The sequence below is a fragment of the Alosa pseudoharengus genome, unplaced genomic scaffold, assembly GCF_046254945.1.
Source record: "Alosa pseudoharengus isolate Yale_2024_CS ecotype anadromous, Long Island Sound unplaced genomic scaffold, YU_APseudo_1.1 YU_APseudo_1.1_scf_9, whole genome shotgun sequence".
In the NCBI taxonomy this organism is placed as follows: Eukaryota; Metazoa; Chordata; class Actinopteri; order Clupeiformes; family Clupeidae; genus Alosa; species Alosa pseudoharengus.
In genome coordinates, this window is record NW_027468881.1 from 2,756,036 (window position 1) to 2,777,403 (window position 21,368).

The window sequence follows — 21,368 nt, forward strand, 5'->3', positions numbered from 1 at the left end:
TTTCCACTTTAAAGAGATCATTTTATTTCTCATAGATGCCATGAGAGTTTTTTTTAATTTGTGTCAAATAGCAATGCAGAAAATCAAGTATCATGTTTGCAATGTTTTTTTACCCAGTTCAATAGCAACTTGCATTGTGGACTCCTAGTACTTTTAAACATCCATAGAAGAGTAGCATGTACCTTGGCTCCCTGTTCCGTCGCACCAGGCTCACAAATGTCTCCACCTCTGTTTTAGTGATGTGCTTTTCCAGTAGCTTTCGGTTGTTGTGTAGCAATGCAGTGATGGTGTCTTCAGCGAGGATGTCATACCCTATCTGAGATTGCATCACTCCAAACTGCTTTGCAATGTACTCCTATTTACATTGAAACAGTTCAAGAGAGCATATAAACAAGTAACACACACCAAAAACCTTTTGTGAGGTGCCAATCACTGGTGAAGAATTTAAAAATAATAGAAATGTGACACACACTTTGGCTCTATACAGTGAACTCATGGGTTTTAGATTTCTTGCTACCACGCCAATCTCCCATAATTAATGTGAACTGAGCAGTGTACACAACGCAGGTCACACCAGATCTAGTTGAGATAAGTTTAATTACAGCATATGTGTTCAAATGTTTTAATGGTAAAAAAAGAGTTCTAATGTGATACTAAACAGAATATGCTTATCTTAAAAACTGAATTAAATGTACTAAATTGTATGGTTTTAAAAAGGGAGTGTGGCTGTGTGGCATCAGTCAGATTCTGAAATAACATTTGACATACCTACATTTAAATAACATCCCTAAATCATAATTTTCAGCAAATGTTACACTTGTATACACTTATGCTCTAATTCCTCTATCTTATACCAAACCATGGAGTCCTGTAATAGCGATCAGTACTAATTTCACCCTTTTAGCTCCAAGCATGAGTTTAACAGAACTTAATAACAGAATAATAAACTAAATGAATATGATATGGCTGTACATTATGACTAGTAGATTGCTAATCCAGAGCTATGTACTATATAGATAGTAGATAGACATGGCAAACCGACTCATTGTGATGATAGTAATACTTATATTTTATAGCTCTTTAAAAAACATACTGTAATGACAATAAGAGGTTTCTGACATTAGAATCACATGTATTACACTGCTAGCTAAACTGAAACAAAGGTGATTGCATCTAAATAAGGGGTCATCAAAGGATAGTTACTGTAACACCCATTCAGCAAAATAGACCTCTCCGTCAGTTGCATCAGCCACGCCCACTCCAGTCCTGCTACGATTAACTGAAGTTCTAAGCACCTGTGACCTTTTAACTAATTAGCTGCAGACTTTATAATGACCATGTTTCCCTGGTTACAGTATGAGGCATTGTTACTTCTGAGCATACTGAGCCTTGTCCTAGAGAACTAACTGTACTGCTACAATTCTTCACCTTGTTACGTGCCCTGACTTAGATTCATGGAACTGTGATTTGGAATTGTTTGCCTGTACCTGTGCTCATGGACGGATTATGAACTTTCGGGCCCCTGTGCCCAGATGTATTAAGGCCCCCCCACTAATTGTCGCATGTGTGTGTTTTTAATTAGTTTGATGTGATTTCCTGTATTCCGGTGCATTTTGGGGATGGCCAATACTTGAATTCAATCAGATTCATAGCTTACATCCTGATGTGTTGATATTGAGGCAATGATTCCATGCAATGGTTTGGGCTTCAGGGCCCCCTGACCCCTTGGGCCTGGGCCCGGTAGGCCCGTGCAGTAATCCATCCCTGTCTGTGCTACTGTGTTTGACTTGGATACCATACCTGGATTTTGCTACTGAAGTTTCCCTCTGATTTAACAAATTAAAACTTATCTTTTCACCACATCTGAGTCACATTGTAACACATTCTGCAGTGCTTATAGTCATTATTCTGTTCACTTGTGCTACAATGTAATGCATTGTGACTTCAGCAGTAGACATTATACCGTAAGATATCTTTCAACAGCCATTTTTATACTGTCCCAAAGTATCATCATGTCACACAGCCCTACATGGAACAATATTAACCAGTGTTTTATTCAGTTTCTAACCAGTTTGGAAACGATCACTTTTAAATGGGACACAAAACCAGAAACGTTAAAATGCTAATTCTGCTAGTAATGAACTGATCTGTTTGGCATGGTGGTAAGTTCATTTGATTAAAATCATGGATTGATGTCACAGTGTGTGTACTTAACTCTGCAAATGAATCCTAAAACTTGGAAGTTTACAAATTCACATTTACCTGGTTCTTGCGATAATCTTCCTGTGAGTGACGGAGGACTCGGTAGCAGAGGCGGAACATGTACTGGTATAGCACATTTTTCTGGTCTGAAAGCTCCTCCAACCGCAACAAAGGGCCCTCACCAGCTCTGTCCTTAAATGGAACTTTAACAATCCCAAAAATCTGGGCAGAGAACATTTCATTTTACAGTATTTTAGCAGCATAACAATATAAATCAATTTTACAGTAACTATTCATAAATATTACACATTTTTCCCTTTGAATTCCCTCTCCCCTTTCCCTTTTATCTAATATTAGGGGTGCACATTATAACCAATAACTGTGACAGGGTTCGGACAGGGTTTTAGGCCTATGTGTCAAGCTAACTTTCTTGGCTTGAAAGTTAATGACCGTACCATTCTGTGAAGGCGATTTATTAAACATATCCAACCACTATCACAAGTCTGTTGTTGTTTTAGTATAAGTATACTTTTAGTGTTTGATTTGTCTGTACAACCTGTGTATACATGCTGACAGAAATGAATTGCTGTACAGTGATCAGATTGTTTGATTACAGATATATCTCTAAATGTAACTAGATGTACCGCATAGCGGTACAAAATATGACCGCGCTCAGTCCTGTACATCCGTTCCGCGAACATAAATCACACTAATCAATTTGTATCCATCTTCTACTCCACCCCCACTCTTGAAACTTTTGTGTATGCTTGTTTGGCATGCCTGTGTGTGTTTGTGCGGGCCGCACAGCAAGTAGCCTACTGGCGCTGCGAAGGTGAATAGATTTGTAGCACTAGCCAAAAAATTTGAAACATTGTTATAAAACCTTTAAAATCTCTAAACAATCACAAGTAGGGCAGTTCATCACAGTTCATCCATTGCAACTGGACTGATGAAAGGTCATGTACACCTGTAGGCTACACTGTATTTGGGGAAAGCAGAAGGTATTAGTTTTACATTATTTATTTATTTATTTATTTATTTATTTATTAACAAACAAAACAATCCCTGTCATTTCCATGCAGTTTTCAACAGCTATCAAGAAGAGAGGTCATGCCATGGATTTTTGTGAATGTTTCTTCTTCTACATATGCACGATTTTAGTCATCTTTAGTTCATATGATATGATATTCAACTTTATTGTCAATGCACAAATTAAATACCAATAGTATAAAACGAAATGCAGTTTTACATCTAACCAGTGGTACAAATAACTGACATGTCCTAAAGGGCCTTCATGAAATGCGTCGCTAGACTGTTCACATTTTACCGGGCCAAGTTGAGAGCTGCGTCCGTTATTGTTCGTGGGAAAAATATCGATGGCCGCGGACCACTGGTTGAAAACACCTGGCTTACAGTATCAAGCGGACTTAAGCTGCCACCTCTTGGCGAAAAGTTGTAATACATTTCACCCAGCTGCATGAATCACAGAAAGAGCGAATGAAGTGGCCACTTCTAAATGGGACCCACTGTACAGTAGCTGAAGGTCTGTGGCTAAAGCAGCCATAATGAAAGTGTTATCATTGTTTGGATACTTCCCACACACACATGCTTTTTAATCGCATAGACTACAACTACCAAGCTGGAATCAAAGCACATTGATTCACCTCTCACAGTCACACCCTAAACAAGCACTTCAAACAAACAAACAAGCGTCTCAGTCTCACGCATGTATAGCCATAGGCAAAACTGTATCAGACGTAACGTTAGTAAATCATCCATACACAGAATGATTTTTGTAGCACGTGCAATAGGTACAGCCCTGCCCTGGATACATCTCTCAAAGTGCGCTCTAAAACATTGGTTTAAATGGAGATGTAGCCTAGATCATCACTGGTGCGTTAATAAATCTACATTGTGACGAGTTGACACAAATGATTCACTTTGACGAATTTATGTAGTCTAGTCAATTACGTCGTCTCAGCCCTAGTTACTTTACTTTGAGCCATGCTCTTCCTTAACGTTACTTGAAACACCTTTGAAAATAGAGGATTGTTTGGGAATGAACGTTAGCTCAGATGATTTTTGAGACTTTTTGTGGTCTTACTGTAATGCAACATTTTACAAAGCACTGACAGGGCCACCAAGGACTGTGAGCGAATCAACAGCAGAAAAAACTATTTAGCAAGCAGAAATGTCCCAGCCTGTTTAGGATGCTTCATAGACAGGTTATCTTTTAGGTAGGCTAGGCCTATATTTTCCATTAGAAAACCATCACGTTAGCAAACGCATTGTGACTAACTCAGCTCCTGTAGGCTATATGGTCAGACAAGAAGATGACAGTCGAAAGATACAATTACAGTGCTGATATCAATTTGCTTTTAACCGCATTTATGGTTTTCTACAAATGCACTGGTCAATAATCAAATTGGCCTCCATCACTCAACCAATGCTAACGGTAGGCCTAACATTATTTTACCTAGGTCGTAGGTATACAACTTGTATAAGATTAACGTACCTGCAGTTAAAACCAAGCATGTCCGATAAACATTCTCAGATTTATTTCGGCTTCAAGAAGAAATGGGACTTACATTTCATGTGAAAATCATCCTACCCTTATTAGATGATCTCTGCGATAAACTACAGTGTTGTCCTGAAGCGTCTTTCCAACCCACTTTAGATTAACACTTAGAACCCTAAGCTGTTTTTAGGGCATTTTCACTACCTTTATTCATAAGGATTTATTCTGGTCATTGTAAGTGCCACACACACATATTATATATTGGTTTTTTTTCAGCAGAGTCTAGGCTATCCAGATCTGAATTAAAATATAAAAAGCGTATTATAACAATTCTTATATTTCGACATGTATCTCACCACAGCAAGCTCATAGCTCTACATGCATTTCATGTGTGTGTAGGGCAGACTGTCCTGAATCGGGCAATATAATTGCCATGTTGGAGGGATACTCTGTGGCTGAGCAATTTACAAAAATATGTGGTGTGTGATTTACGGAAATAAATGCCATTTTTTATTCAGTGATGAAAAATGACCTTTCTGCGCTCCATATCTGTGACACGAACTGATCTGACCTGACTTGACCCAAGGTTGCGTGTTAGCCTACATGCCTATGGTGTATGTACTCATAATGATTCTCAACTTTTTACTGCATTGCCATGAACAAAGTAAATGCAAAAAGGTGTTTCTTTGTTGAACAAATTGGGATGCAATGTGAGCCTTGAATTGGATGCCATGCAGGAATTTGCTAGGATCTCAAAACCGGATTATGAACATGCTTTGTCATAGAGAAACACACGATAGCGTTGGATTATAAACATGCTTTGCCACAAGAACAGACAAAAACGTGGGGTGAGACCAGCTATATAAAGTTATTATTTTGCTGTCACTTCGTCTGTTTTATAACCATGAAGGATGTACTTGGTATCAAATGATAGCTCTAAGTCTCTTTCATCTGACATGCATGGCATATCTATCCGATCACGGGTCCGCGAGTACTTCAAACGAGAGTAATGGGTGTGCAGCGTTGGTTTGTGTACATGACGTTATTATTTTGCAGTCACTTCGTCTGTTTTTATAAGCCAGAAGGATCGATAAACATGGTGCCAATGGATAGCCCTGTGTCCCCTCTTCCATGTGATATGCGTGCCATATCTATGTGATCACGGGTTCGTGAGTAATTCAAACGAGAGTAATGGGTGCGCAGGTGAACGCAGAGAAGTACAGACTGTAAATATGATGCAATTTCATTTAATTTCATGATTTTTTTTCATTTTCGTACTTCATCGTACAGACAAGTGTGTAGTCTCTTTGGAAAGCCCCACTTCTGCTCTGTCATGCAATAACGATTTCATCTCGCTGCGATGAACAGTTCCGGAGCAATGTAACAGAGAAGAAAGGGTGTGTTTTTTGACGCACTTTGCGTCAATCGGGTTCTAAGGGTTAACTTCCAACAAAATAACGTCTCACTGCAACGATGCGCCATCTGGTGGACAAACGACTACGTAACGCCAATACTGGAAATGCTGCCAAATGATGATGAATATTTGGTTTTCCTTTAATCCTACTGAATTTGTAATTATGTATCGGCCGTTCTAATTGCCGATACCGATAGTATGTGCTGGCCTGTGTGTGTGTGCGTGTGTATGTGTGTGCACCACCATCTACAGGCCAATGAGTTTACAGTCACTAAATGTACACATAAGAGTGGCACCCGGGGAAGTCTAGGGGGGCTACATACCCACCAAATTTCATGTGCCCTGGTGTTTCGGTGTCCCGGGTATCGTTGACCAAAACTTCAGTAGACGACGGGGGGGGGAGATGGGCGGCGATGACTTTGACAATCCCTATATGACCGTTTGTTTGGTGAAATATATTTGAAATATATTGATTGATATATTGATACAACCCCAATTCCAAAAAAGTTGGGATGTTATAAACAGAATGTAATCATCTGCAAATCTCGTAAAACCCATATAGCTGCAAAAAGGATATAGAAAACGCATCAAATGCTGAAAATTACAAATTGGACTATGTCATGGAAAATATAAGCACATTTGGAATCTGATGCCAGCAACACATCTCAAAAAAGTTGGGACGGAGGCAACAAAAGGCCGGAAAAGTTGAGTAATAATAAAGACAACAAAAGTCAAGTCAAGTCAGTTTTATTTGTATAGCGCATTTAACATGCACAGAGTGCAACCCAAAGCGCTCCACATATATAAGACATTGTCATTGACACATATACTAACAAAGACAATAGCGGACGGAGCGGCGAAGTCGCCAGCATACCCGTGACACCAAGACATAGAACTACATTTAAGAAATAACAAACGCAAAAGATGACGGACGGATCGGCGTAATCGCCAGCGTACCCGTGACACCAAGACATACAAGACAGACAACAAACAAATTAATAAATAAAATCAATAAAAAAATAAAAATAAAATTAGTCCAATTTCCAACTGGCTGAAAATGTCCAAGGGCAATGATGACTCGCGTAAAACTGCGCACAGCTGTGTCTCCATAACCGATGCAACGCCCACAAAGTTACACTCACTGGCAGTCTGGAGATAACGTTAACGTTAGGCCTCGTTAGTCTGGAGATCACTAGAAGCATAACAGTCCGAAGTCTTGGGCGATCTTGTAGATCAGCAACTCGGTGGACTTTTTACAGCGACAGCTTGTTGGTCCGTAATGCAGAGTTCTTCAACGTTAGTCTGCTCAATCCAGACTCCAGGCTGTTGGCATGGCAGCTCACAGGTCAGAAACAGCTCGGCGGCCTCGGCAGATCCTTCGCAGAGTAGCTCCAGCTGCTGTCCCGAGAAATCCCCTCGACCAGACAGTGAAGTGCAGCACCGGCTCACAGATGGATGGGAATGTCAGAGGCCCAGAGCAAAAGCTAACGTTAGCCATAGCAAGCTCCCAATGGACAAACGTTAACAACATCAGCCGACTTGAAAGCAGTAAAAAGGACTAAGAGAATAACACGAAAACTATAAAAAATAACAAAAAATAAAGAGAGAAACATTTAACTAGCCAAATCAATACAAAAAATAAACATGACATTACATAAAATTACGAACCTTACATAAAAACAAACAAACATGATGCGAGACGGAGCGGCGTGTCTCGCCAGCATCCCCGTAACCTAGCGTCACCGTAACCTAACCAAAAGGAGGAACATTTCACAATAATCCCAGTTGTGTCCCAGCATTCCCAGCATCATCATTTCATCATCTACAGTAGGGCAATTCTATGCAAAGGTCATCCTTACCATGGAAAAAAAGTTGTGCACAAACAAATAGAACTGTTCATTTAGGTCTATATTTTATTGTTTGTAACTGATCTGATTGAATTTGATGGAAAATTACATTTGTTTTTACATCATAAATATGGTGTGCAACTATACAGAGACAACATTTTTCACATGGCAACATTATACATATTTAAAAATGGGATTAATGGACTCAAGGTCCCAACAAATTGTTATCATTTGACAAATTCCAGATTGACAGGGGAATGGTGTATGTTCAGCTTGCCTTAAGAGCACAGCTCCTTAAATGTGTAAGGCTCTTGTTTATAAGTCAGCAAGTTCCATGGCCATGTCACATCCATAATGCTTTATAGGAAAAGTTTATTCTACACAAACGGTGTTGATACGACAATGTCACAAGTTTCTGTGCAAAGCTGATTTATATCAATGTAAAGTGTGATTAACAAATTGTGCCCCTTTCTTACTTTTAAAACCTTTAATGGTGAGTTATGGATGTGACGTTATGAATGTTACATAATGTAATATTGATCTCAATGGTGCATTTTGCCCATGTTCAGGGTGGAAAATAAAAAAGAAAGATTTGCATAAGACAAGTCAAATTGGTGTTTTTAAAAAAAAAAAAAAAAAAAAATCTTTGCATATTCCCACAAGGTGTTTGGGTGCTCTGAAATGAGAACCAAAATGATTTTTCAGACCCTGAAGGAATTTATTTTCTGTTTATTGTTTTTTTGTGAGAGTGTTTCTACTTATCTCAGTAAGGAAAATAAATCAAGAGCCTATGTTGAGTACAAATATGTCTTCTGAAGGCCTAAACAGAGCCCAGCCAAAAACTCCAATAACATTTTTATCAACTTTGAGAGACAGCTATGACCATGCAAGATCATCCAGACCAAACACGACAATTTTGCTACATACTATTCCTATTTATGTACCAGCATGCAAAATTTGAGCCTCCTACATGGTTTAGTTCTTGTGCTGTGGGCTTGTGAACATTGACAAAAAAAGGCAGAACAAAATTGACACCCCCCTCCCCCTGTAAAACTGGCTGTATCTTGGAAAGTATTAATCTTACATAAAACACATTTACAGTGTGTCTCCTGGGTAACATAGGTACACCTGGTATTTTTTTCAGAATTTTTTGAGACCTAAGTGCGTGGGCCCTGGTTGAATTGATGTGGAATGACCCTGTGGTCTTTTGGGTTTGTGTAATTCTTATCATATGGAAAAATTGGATTCAATTTTCTAAAATTGTGTTTTTTTTGCAAACAAATACATATTTAGGATTTTGGAGTTGTGTCCCAATTTTGAATTTGTGGATAGAAAAATGGATAATTGAAAAATCGGAATTAATGTTGTTTCTATCTGAGGCATGGTCTGAGCACTCGACTTAAATTAAAGCTAAATTGACTGTCGTGGGCTGAGTCAAACCCTTCACCACGCTTGCTTTACTTAGCCATGTACAAAAAACACTGTTTGGGGAGTCTGTTCGGGTTTGGCTATGGTTTCTCCTGTAAATGCACATTTGATTGGACAGAAATGATGTAATTATGTGAATACAGAACATGATAGCCATGGTGATTTACTGTGGTAGCCTGGAAATCTAGATGCACCCTAGCGGCAGCAAATGTAATTTGCAGCAACTCTCCGTTGGCTTGCGAGCTGGAAAAATTAAACTTCAACCAGGCCAATCACATCTTGTATAGAGTCGGTGGGCGGGCTCGGCAGAGTTGTGACGGTTCTGTATGAATTCCCTGCTACTTGAAAACAAAGAAGATAGATGCTGCTACAGGCGAACAGCAAAATTTGTAAAAGTTTGATTAACTAGCCAACTAGCTCCGCTGGTGGGAAAACGCATGGGACTTGTGAGTTGTAGCGCTATCCTATTGCGTGCAGAGGGATCTGAAAAGCAGCCGTTTATCTTGCCCCTCGGATTGAGCACCTGCCAATGGTGAGTTCCCAGACCCTACAGTACATCTTAATGTGGGTCTGGGTCGTCAGGCTATTACTGTGGCGCATAAAATGAAAAAGCTAAACAAGCTAGTCTACCTTAGAGTTGTCCGACTGTAGAAGTTCGACAGTAGGAAGATATGCATGGCCAGAGAAAATGACCACTTGCTATGCGAGGGAAAAGCAAGGGGGCAGGCGAATTCCCGGAAGTAGAAGAATCGACGTAGGCTGGAGGGACCACCTCTCTGCTAACTCCCATAGAAGTAAATTTTTTTTGAAATACCATAATTTCATATAACATATATCCTGTGCCGATATTGTAGCTTCTGTGTAATCCACATAAACACTACAAAGGCAAAACAGACTCCACTACCTCGTCCGTAACGTTGGTTACCCGTAAAAAGAATGGTTAGCTTGTTCGGTTGGAGGGAAGCTAGCTTTGACGTAATCTCTCTTTCGCGCCGTAGGGAGATAACCGTATTGTTTGGTTAAGAAGCTCAGTCCACCTTACTGTCTATGACGGTAACTCATAAGCAAAACCTAGCATACACGACCGTATGTTAAGGTAAAGCTTTACACAGAGGCAACCTAACAATAATAAAAAAGTAAACCTAATTTAAAAAAAAAACGGCACTAATCATTTCAGAGGTTTTCGATGGATTGACCGTAGGTCGGAAAAGTGGAAAGAAGATTAGCTTCAAGGCTATAACTTTTTTGTTTTGTTTTAGCATTCATGACTGTTTTTGAAGATGATCATGTATGGTAGCTTCAACATTAACACGACTTGGTGAGGATGATATTAATAATAATACATACATAAATGTTTTTTCTTTGATGACTTTGAAGGCGAAGGAAGTGTGAGAAGAATTTCTGTGTATCTATCATATGAGTTACAAGATTCAGTTACATGGCTAACGTCACAAAGTTAAGTGTGAGTCTGCGCAGTACTGGGGGGACCAACTGCAAAATCGTTCTATTTGACTCAGTGCCCTCCCATTGAAAACGACGGAGTCTGTTCGTCCATTTCTTTTACTGTCTATGGGCAGAGCCCGTCTACGGAGAGCCTTGCCACTCCGTATTAAGTCCCATTGTACCGAATTTTGGTTGCAGTTCCACTAGATTTCCACTGGGGGCGATCGCCATGAGTGCAGAATGAATGGGAGTCAATGGAGCTAGACGGCTAAATTTGCCTCTTTCACCTGATTGTCGTTGACAAATCTCAGATTTGATTGTAGTTTGTATAACTTCAACATGGGTTATAGGTCAAAAGTTGAATGAACGAGTACTTATGTCCTTTTGATTTCTTACAGGTTGGGTCGTTGTTGCCCATAACACGCTAGCATTGTGCTAATGAATGACGTCATTGACACGTTTGAAAGGCTTTTTAGAACAATTAAGTGACTTTAAAAAATATAATACTCAACCAAGTGTATTTTCTTTGCCTCCCCTTTCGAAAACAATATTCAAATTACTTGGAAAAAAATTATATCCAGAGAAAAGTGGATTTTGAGGGGTACAGCTCCATAGACCTCCATGCATTCTGCACTCGTGGACGAGCGCCCTCATGTGGAACCACAGCAGGAACTGCAACCAGTTCAGAAACCGGAAGTTTTCCGAGAGTGGCAGTTCTCCCCTTATTAGACATTCTCTGCTATGGGGAAAAGCAGAGGTTGGAGACTACCTCTCTAGTTCCGCATGTTCTCAGCCCGCCCATAATGGCTATGGGGGTGTGACCTCACTCCCAGAATTTAGAAATAGTGTCCGCCTTCTTTCTTTTAAGCTAAGCTAACAGGCTAGGCTCTTGCTCTACGGCAGTGGTCCCCAAACTACGGCCCGCGCCACCTCATTTTGGGTGGCCCCCCAAAACATGTCCGCGGTATATAGCATCTGGCCCGCATGGGAGTACGACATCGTCAAACTATAACTTCCGTAATTTCCCCCATTCATTCTCTATGGCGAGTCTTAACAGTACACATGTAATACTCTTTTTGTCCACTGGTGGTTGTTTTGGCGCTGTTTTGCATTTGCCATCGAAAACGGAATGAAACGTACTGTAGGCCTACCTGCAAACAATGCAAGAGGCTGACTGCATTAGTGCTCAAAGTATTCTAGAAGTGTATCAATTAATTTTTAATAACTAACTAAGTCAAGTCATATTTCTGGGACTTTCTGGGATAATTATTTCTATTTTTTATAGAAAAGTTCTCATCAGGAAAGTGGTCATTTCAAATGTTTTTGCCTGCACTTCATAAAACTCTCATAGTTTGAGAACTTCAAATTATTTGTAGGATATTGCTTGTTCACAACTTGAGCTGTGTATGCAAATACACAGAGTTCAGAGTTCACACATTTTGGATAAAATACACTTTTGGGACTCCCTGCTAATACTTTTGGGAATGTTAAAGTCTTTTTATTAGTATTATTTCATTTGAGCTACATTTTACACTGATATGGCATGATGGCAATATAAACACAGCTAATAATGGTATTACATTGCAGTAGCCTATGATTAAATGTAATGGAATATTCAACTAAGGTAGACTGCTGTTTATGTTTAATAATATACTCCGAATCTCTGGCCCTCTCTTAGAGCCAGGCATAGTGAGCTGGCCCTCGGAAGAAAAAGTTTGGGGACCACTGCTCTACGGAGAAAGCTGATAAGTAATGACGATGGCGGATGGTAATTTTGAAACTGATATGGCAAATGGGGATTCTGAAGATCTGGTGTGCAAATCCGATGCTTGTGACTACCTGTACGAGGCGCAATACAGAGATGAACAGTTGATTGAGGAACAGGAGGCCTGCAGCAAGACCTGCCTGTCAGTTAGTAGGAAGAGCCCGGGACGGCTCAAGCTGGGGCGGACTGGTGGTATCAATCCTCTCGTGAAATCGGCTGAGGAGATGGCAGTATGTAGAGCACCATACCTTTGCGCCACACATGGACAGGGGGGTCCTGGATACATATTTCAGGAGGATCCAGAAGGCAAGAGACTGGGGAAAGGCAATGGTCTTGGCTTGCCTGCCTGTGTTCGGAATATTAGCCGATTCAGGATTCAGGTATCCTAACGTTACTGCAGCTATCAAGAAACATAGTTGGGTCATCTATAGCAGTTCCGTGACCGTGGAGAGCGAAGGTTCGTTCCCACTAGATTTGTCATCTATAAAGGTTAAAGAAAAAAATTAGCCGGGGTGCCCCTCACAAAAATGTGGGGAAATTTTGTGAGAGCCCTATATCCAAAATGGCTGCCGTAAGCCAAGCTGGATATTACCTTTTTAATGGTTTTGCCCACAGTGCTGCATTACACATGGTTTCTGAGACTATTTGGGTCAAGAAATTCATGAATGATGTAGATTTATTGATTTGACCTATTTTGGACCTTCAAATTCAAGATGGCCGCCAATTTTCAAAATTGTCATAAAGCTGTGATATTAGGCTCAAATGGAAGATCTGCTCAAACTAATTATTTATTTGAATGAACTAAAAAGATTCTCCATCTGAATCTGTTGAATCTCCACACTGACTCATTACATTACATTACATTACATTACATTTGGCAGACGTTTTTTTAGCCAAAGCGACTTACAACATGGTAAACAGTTTAAAGCTTTAGAACAATTCTTTCAACAATACTAGAACAATTTAAAACAATGTAAAAAGGTAGAGCACAATAAGAGTGAGTGCTGTTTTTATACAGTCAAGTGTCAGTTGTAGTCCGGTGGTAAGTGCTAGAATTAGCTAGTTGTAAGTAGTGCTACGAGAGCAGATATTCTCTGAAGAGCTGGGTCTTCAGGAGTTTTTTGAAGATGGAGAGGGATGTCCCTGCTCTAGTAGGAACTGGTAGTGCGTTCCACCAACAAGGAACAACAAATGAAAAAAGTTAGGATTGACCTGAGCGTACCGGTGGCAGAGCTAGACGTCGTAAGTCTGAGGAGCTCAGCGGTCAGGAGGTAGCATATGCCTGTATGAGGGCATTCAAGTAGGTGGGAGCAGAACCAGAGACTACTTTGTAGGCAAGCGTTAGAGACTTGAATTTGATGTGGGCGGCCATAGGTAGCCAGTGTAGCTAGATGAGCAGCGGGGTAACATGTGCCCTTTTGGGTTGTTTGTAGACCAGGCGCACTGCCGCGTTCTGGTCTGGATCATCTGAAGGGGTTTCACTGTGCAGGCTGGGAGACCTGTCAGGAAGGCGTTACAGTAGTCGAGTCGTGAGATGACTATTGCCTGTACCAGGAGCTGGGTAGCATCTTGAGTCAAGTAAGTCTTGATTTTCCATATGTTGTAGAGTGCAAAACGGCTAGTTGGTTGTCGAGAACGACTCCTACATTTCTTGCAGCCCTGTAGGTATAACAGACAGGGAGTCAATTTTGATGTTGATGCCATGATGTATAGTAGGTTTAGCTGGGAGGACCAGCAGTTTGGTTTTTGAGAGGTTTAGCTGGAGGTGGTTTGCCTTCATCCATGTAGATATGTCTGAGAGGCAGTCCAAGATCCATGCCGAGACCAAGGGGTCATACGGTGTAAAGGACATATAGAGCTGTGTGTCGTCTGCATAGCAGTGGTATGGGAAGCCATGCGAACAGATAATCTGTCCCAAAGAGGTGGTGTAGATAGCAAAGAGAAGAGGGCCCAGCACTGAGCCCTGGGGGACCCCTGTGGTGAGATAGTGAGGTGCGGACAGCTGTCCAAGCCATGATACGTTAAACGAGCATTCTGTGAGGTAGGATTCAAACCAGGAGAGAGCAGAACTGGAGATTCCCATGTTTAAGAGTATAGAGAGAAGGATGTGGTGATTAACCGTGTCAAAGGCAGCCGATAAGTGAAGTAGAATGAGTTCTGATGACCGAGCGGTCGCCTAGGGTTCCTTTAAGGCTTCTATTACAGACAGCAGAGCCGTTTCGGTTGAGTGGCCCCTCTTGAACCCAGATTGATTTAGATCCAGAAGGTTGTTCGGTGAGAGGAATTCAGAGACCTGTTTGGAGACTGCTTGTTCGATACCTTTGGATAGGAAAGGTAGGAGTAAAGCAGGACGGTAGTTCTCAACTTGAGCAGGGTTGAGAGAAGTTTTCTTAAGTAACGGTGTTACCCGGGCCATTTTGAATGCTGTTGGAAATGTGCCAGAGGTTAACGAAGCATTGATCACGTGTGTTAGCTGGTGTGATAGTTGGGTTGATGGACTGAAGTAGGCTCATAGGTAGGGGTACAATGAGCATGTGGTTGGACGGCTGCCCGTCAGGAGTCTATCTCTGTCTCGGAGAGACTTCTCTAATCCAGTGTTTTTCAACCTTTTTTGTGCCACGGCACACTTTTGACACTTAAAATGTCCCACGGCACACTAACATCCTGTGTGAAGAAAAAATAAACATACCATAGCCTAAAATTTCAAATAATACACAGATATGGCCTTATTATGGCTTCTATGCAAGACCTGCTCAATAAAACAAGCGCCCTCTGTTTCATTTGTAGGTGATTATATCTAATTTAATTGTTGTTATGAACTGGATATGTGATGATTCTGTGAATACTGGCTATGGGGCCCCCGTTGTACAATGCCTGCATACCACAAATAGTGCAATCATACAATCAATGAGAGCATAAGGTTATACATTTTTTGATGCAACAGCTGCTTTTCTGGACCAGTGAGTGACATTTGGGTAATTTTCTGCGGCACACCTGATGATCTCTCACGGCACACTAGTGTGCCCCGGCACAGTGGTTGAAAAACACTGCTCTAATCACCACTGCTACTCTCATCTGAGCAGTCATGAGGCGAGTCATCATCAGGTGGGAGATGGATTGTACTCATATATTCTTCAGTTTGTGCCATTTGGAAACTCTGATCTGGCCTGCTGAATAAGTACAATCCATGTCCCACCTGATGATGACTCTTTGAATCTTCATATGGAAAGGACAAACTACCTTTCATATTTCCAGCTCCATTACAACCTGCAAGAGCATCTTGAGAATGGAAAGTGTCGACCAGTGCTTCACACCCCCTTGCCCCAGCAGCTCACACCTCATGAAAGCTCAGATGAGAGTAGCAGTGATGCTAAGAGGAGTCAGTGTGGAGATTCAACAGATTCAGATGGAGAGTGTTTTTAGTTAATTCAATAAATAAATCATAATAAATAAATAATAAAAAATGACAGACATCTGATGACCTATGTGTATGTTTGTACACATTTCATGTGTACATTTTACTGCCCATAACTGAACTCAGTGTGAGCAGAGCTTCCATTTGAGCCTAATATTACAGCTCTATGACTATTTTGAAACATCAACATTTAAAGAGCCAAAAATTGAAAAATGTGAAGGTCAGAAATAGGTCAAATCAATAAATCTACATCATTTATGAATTTCTTGACCTAAATAGTCTCAAAAACCATGTGTAATGCAGCACTGTGGGCAAAACCATTAAAAAGTTCATATCCAGCTTGGCTTACGGCAGCCATATTGGATATAGGGCTCTCACAAAATTTCCCCACATTTTTGTGAGGGGCACCCCGGCTAATTTTTTTCTTTAACCTTTATAGATGACAAATCTAGTGAGAAACGAACCTTCGCTCTCCACGGTCACGGAACTGCTATAGATGACCCAACTAACAGTTGATGCTCAGGATGAGCTATAGCCTAGGCCTAATACTGTAAGTTAGACATTGTTTGTATTAGGGCTGAAACTATTCATCGAGTTACTCGAATAACTCGATTACAAAAATTACTTGAGGCAAAAACTCTGCCTCGAAGCCTCGTTAAATTCCTATGACGCGCACTATACGCGCAGGGATCTGATTTTTCCACAAGGACCGTTGTTCAGGAAGCACACCACTAGCGCGTGAATCGTGATACATTCTGAATTTAGCTGGCGCGATGGTGGAGTCAAGATGTCCATAAATGGCAGAGAATGTCTAAAGTTTTCAAGTAAAGTTTTGGGATCTATCTAATCTATCTAGCCTATCTATCTATCTACATAGCCTATAGCCTACATTGATGTTGGCTGATTTTAATCACATACTGTATTTGTAGCGATGTTGTGATATAATGTTTAGCTTTGATGTTTTTAAGTAGTAAACTTATTCACGTTCAACTGCAAGAGAGTATGCCTAAAAAAGAACCCCTTCACATATACACACATGCATGCACCCTCATCTTCCTTTACGCACCGCACGCGTGCACACACACACACACACACACACACACACACACACACACACACACACACACACACAGGTTGCTAGGTTACCATAGCAAATAGGCTCACCCCAGAAATATTTTTTTAGTAGCCTAATGGTAAAATTATTTGTTAGTAGCCTAATGGTAAAATTATTTTTAGTAGCCTAATGGTAAATGCTGCAGGTGTAGAAATCTACATAAATATTTACTTTGATGTCAGGTCTAGATTACAGCATGAAACTTGTTGTGCATATTAATAAATTAAATTGCTTTCCCTCTTCTTCTCCCTCCAAGCACTTCACAACATAGTATGGACAGCTTTGTTCGCCCAGCTCAGTCATGCACAAGAGGCTGCAATTTTACAGAGAGCATTTTGAACATTATTCAATTGTTGGCACTGGCACTTAACACTAAATGGGTAAACTGCAATAAATGGGCTTAGTTTTGGAGCCAAATGTTGGAGTTAGAATAAATACCTCTGTGCCAATTGGTTGATCATTTTACAGCCACATCATTTTCGTTATGCATTATTTGTTTTGGTTGTTTAAAAATGCAAAACAAAATGATTCGATTAATCCATTACAAAAAATCGAAGTGCTAGATTAATCGATTACAAAAAGAATCGATAGCTGCAGCCCTAGTTCGTATATTTCTTTTTAATTGAAGGTTCAATTTTTTTTTATTTAATTCATGTTGGATGTGGTTTATTTTCTTATCATTAGTGTTGCTCCATGACAGTAGGCTAGCCTATTAGAGAAATAGTGATTCCAATTGGGGAAAAAGGTTGACGACATAATGTTTAATTCCTCCCTCATGGTCCGGATGAATGGCATAGGGTACAAAATAAACATAAGATACAGTTTAAGCTAAACATGCATAGTTTAACCTATGTAAACATCCAACAACTTTGCTATTTTACAACATCCTAAATTGGGGCAGTTTTTCTCCCGGGCAGTAGGCTAGCCTAGGCTTTGGGCAGCCGCCGTGGGTGGCATGAGTGTTCGCAAAAAGAGCTTTTTTTAGCTTTGAATTGCGCTAATCAGTTTTCTATCGCTCATCAAGTCAATCATATATCACTGTATGGGGAGTGGGTAGGCTACCCTATATAGCCCTACTTTGCAGGCGTCTGTGCTGAGGTCTCACACGAGAAGGGGAAGGAGGAGGGACTCGGTAGAGCCCTGTGCGGGACTGTTTTCTTCATTCTGCTCCCAACCCTTGCTGCCAAATTTCTGCCCATTACCGCCCGCACAGGTGTAACGTCCCGGCTCAAGGACGAGACAAAAACAAGGGCACAAGCGCCACACCGCAGAGAAGATTAACAATAAGTTATTTAGAGCATTTCACATAACAAACCCAAACAATTAGAAAAACCCTGAATATGTCAGGTCAAGTCAGTGGTGTAGGCAAATGTATGGATGCACTGAGTAAATGTAGTGGTGCTAAATAAATTAAAGAAAAGAAATACCAAAACCTAACAAAACCAAGACAAAAAGAGGTTTGCTGCTGCCACCAATAACCCTACGCCCACTCTCTAACCCACAATGCATCAGGGTGCCTTTTAAAGACACCCTGGACACCAGGTGTCCAAACAATTAACCAATTAGAGGTGGAGACGAGCAGGCCAAGCTGACGAGGACACCATGTACTCGTCACACCCGCAACGTGTGTGTTACACTCCCACCTGCTCCTGTAATGTATATGTCAACTCCTGCTAGCAAATCTCTTAGAATGTATGCCCACACAGTAATAGAGATGCATTGATTTTGTGTTTTCTCCCGTCCCGCAAGAGAATAAACATCATTGTATAGGCTATTAATAAAGAGATTCATGCGGTTGTTTGTTTCATTTCCCTGGTCTGCATGTCTTTTGACACACTGGTCATTTATTGACTGCATCTCCATCCTGTCGCTAGGCTACATCCCGATCCCGCTGTTTTTTTAAGCCACCCGTACCCACCTGCAGCAAAGTTCAAACTGCCCACTCCCGCAAGATTTGCGATCCCAATCCCAATGCAGCCCTCTAGAACTCGGCCTTCGCCAGCGTATCAGGCCCTGCCCCTCTCAGGCACAAATAGAGACATTGTTTCCGATTTTTCAAATATCCATTTCTGTATCCAATGTTACATGAATAAAAAATCTAATTCCAAAATCCTAACTATGCATCTATTTGACAACCAAAAAAAAAAAAAACACGATTTTAGAACATTGAATCCAATTTTCCAATTTTTCATTTTCAACAGAAAATTCAACTGATAAGGGTTACACAGACCCTGATAAGGGTTACACTTTTGGACCTAAGATGGCACTGCATTAAAACCAGACCTTTTTCTGTAGAGAAAATCATTGTATGATCTCAGGAAAACCATTCTGTTAACCACTGTCTATGAGCACGGTTTAATGTTCTATTCCAAAATTCTAAATTTAGGGGTTTGTCCAGTCCACATTGGGGGTGGTTTTGTTATCAAACGTCGGGCGCCTGTCGCTAAAAGGCAGTTCTTATGTTTCTTCATCAGTCATGGGTGTATTTTGGGCGTAACATCCTTTAAACCAGTGAGAGTGACAACTGTCATTTTCTTTAACAGCAAGCAGCGTGACTTCAAACAGCGCATCGGTATTTTGATGGTCACTGGCGCATTTGAAGGAATCTGCTTGCATATCTTTGCATCAGATAGCCGTTTTCAGTGTGTCTATGTATACTGTATCTGTCCCTATCAATTATTAATTCTAATAATAATACTAATGAGTGTATATTATACTTAAATAAATACAGTTACTATTTTAATGACCGGTTAAAACACACTTAATCCCCTGAAATGAGTAGAATACCTGTTTAAGTATGTTTTGTTCCCTCATGAGCTTCTGCCGTTCCCGATTTGGTTTTGACATCACCACTTCAAGCACAGGTTGGCCATTATTTGCTTGGTCCACCACAAAGAACACCAAGTCTTCCAGAAGTTTAATGGCAAATCTGTAAGATCCCAAATACAGTATCCACATTACTGAGAGATAAAGACCTGTAAAAAGCATTGGATCTAAATGCAATCACCTTAGAAGCTTCCACATTTCACATATATGTGATTGACAGCCACATAAATGTACCTTCTGTCATTCTGACTGATAAAGCCCGCACTGAAGTGATCCACCATGGTGCTTAACATGACACTAGCATCATTGGCAAAGTCCAAGTCCCGGATCTCCATCACTGGCACAGACACGATAGCAAAGGCCTCTTTATCTTCTTTTGTAGGGCAAGTTCCGAGCTGTTGTCAGAAAAAAAATACATAAACTATACACATAAAACTACACCGTTACTAAGGTATCACCTTAAGGAAAAGAAGGTCTTTTCAAAAACACACCATCAGCCGAATGGGTCTCTCCTCGTCGATGTCTATGGGTGCATTGGTGCTTTGTATCCATGTATTTGTACATAGATGGCGAAGCCTCACATATGAGTTTCTGTAAACACAATTGTAAGAAGGACTAGTTTAATTATAACTTTCTAAACCTCTGGGGATTTCAGACACTAATGATGGCATGCTCTAATATTTTTGAAAATGTAAGCAACTTTAAATAGTGGTTAACCCTATGAGGCTGTGGTTAACCCTATGAGGCTGACAGAGGCTAATTGTGTCCAAATTCACCCATTCTTCTGTGTTGAATTGCTCACAGAGTACTCATCACACAGCTATCACACGGCTGAGATAGGGATAAACGGTTCACAAGAAAATAACATTGAATTTACATTAAATTGAAACATATTTACATTCTGCACACAGGTCTGCACACCCATTACTCTTAGTAGAATATATCACAAACTCTTCACTCAACGCATGGCAAACCATACATCAAAATAAACAACAAATCTTACCAAATATAAGAATATAAGCCATTCCTCTGTATAATAAGTCACTCCTGAGTAATCCAGGAAAATGCAGCACATTTCTACATGGTCTCCAAACTTGGGCTGAAATTCTAATGTAGTAGCACCCAAATATATTGAACTTCCTTTCCGTATCAAATAATCAAAAGTCGGTCATGGCAGATACAGATCAACTGTGCTTTTGGCTAAATGACATCTGCACACATTGCAAGACACACTTATCTCCTCTATGATCTAAAGGCGATTTTCTGTAAGTGTTTAGGATTTTTACATTTATTGATACTGTGTTAACCTGTCTAATGTTTGAAAGTAAGTTAGCCTACCTGTTATCTCATTGCTGCCGTAGCATAGGCTACGTAACGTGAGTGAATGAACTAATTC

At 40.5% G+C, this 21,368-nt stretch overlaps 1 protein-coding gene across 3 annotated transcripts in view; it reads right to left on the minus strand.

Moving 5' to 3' along the window:
* Positions 1–21,368, minus strand: part of itpr3 (inositol 1,4,5-trisphosphate receptor, type 3) — a 363,942-nt gene that overhangs the window by 272,651 nt on the left and 69,923 nt on the right. For all 3 annotated transcript variants that reach the window (XM_076277395.1, XM_076277396.1, XM_076277394.1), the window contains 5 exons: positions 20,464–20,563; positions 20,207–20,367; positions 19,934–20,075; positions 2,263–2,424; positions 183–355 (listed from right to left, as the gene is read on the minus strand). In XM_076277395.1, coding sequence (XP_076133510.1) covers positions 183–355; positions 2,263–2,424; positions 19,934–20,075; positions 20,207–20,367; positions 20,464–20,563 — 738 coding nt within the window. The remainder of the gene's footprint in view (positions 1–182; positions 356–2,262; positions 2,425–19,933; positions 20,076–20,206; positions 20,368–20,463; positions 20,564–21,368) is intronic.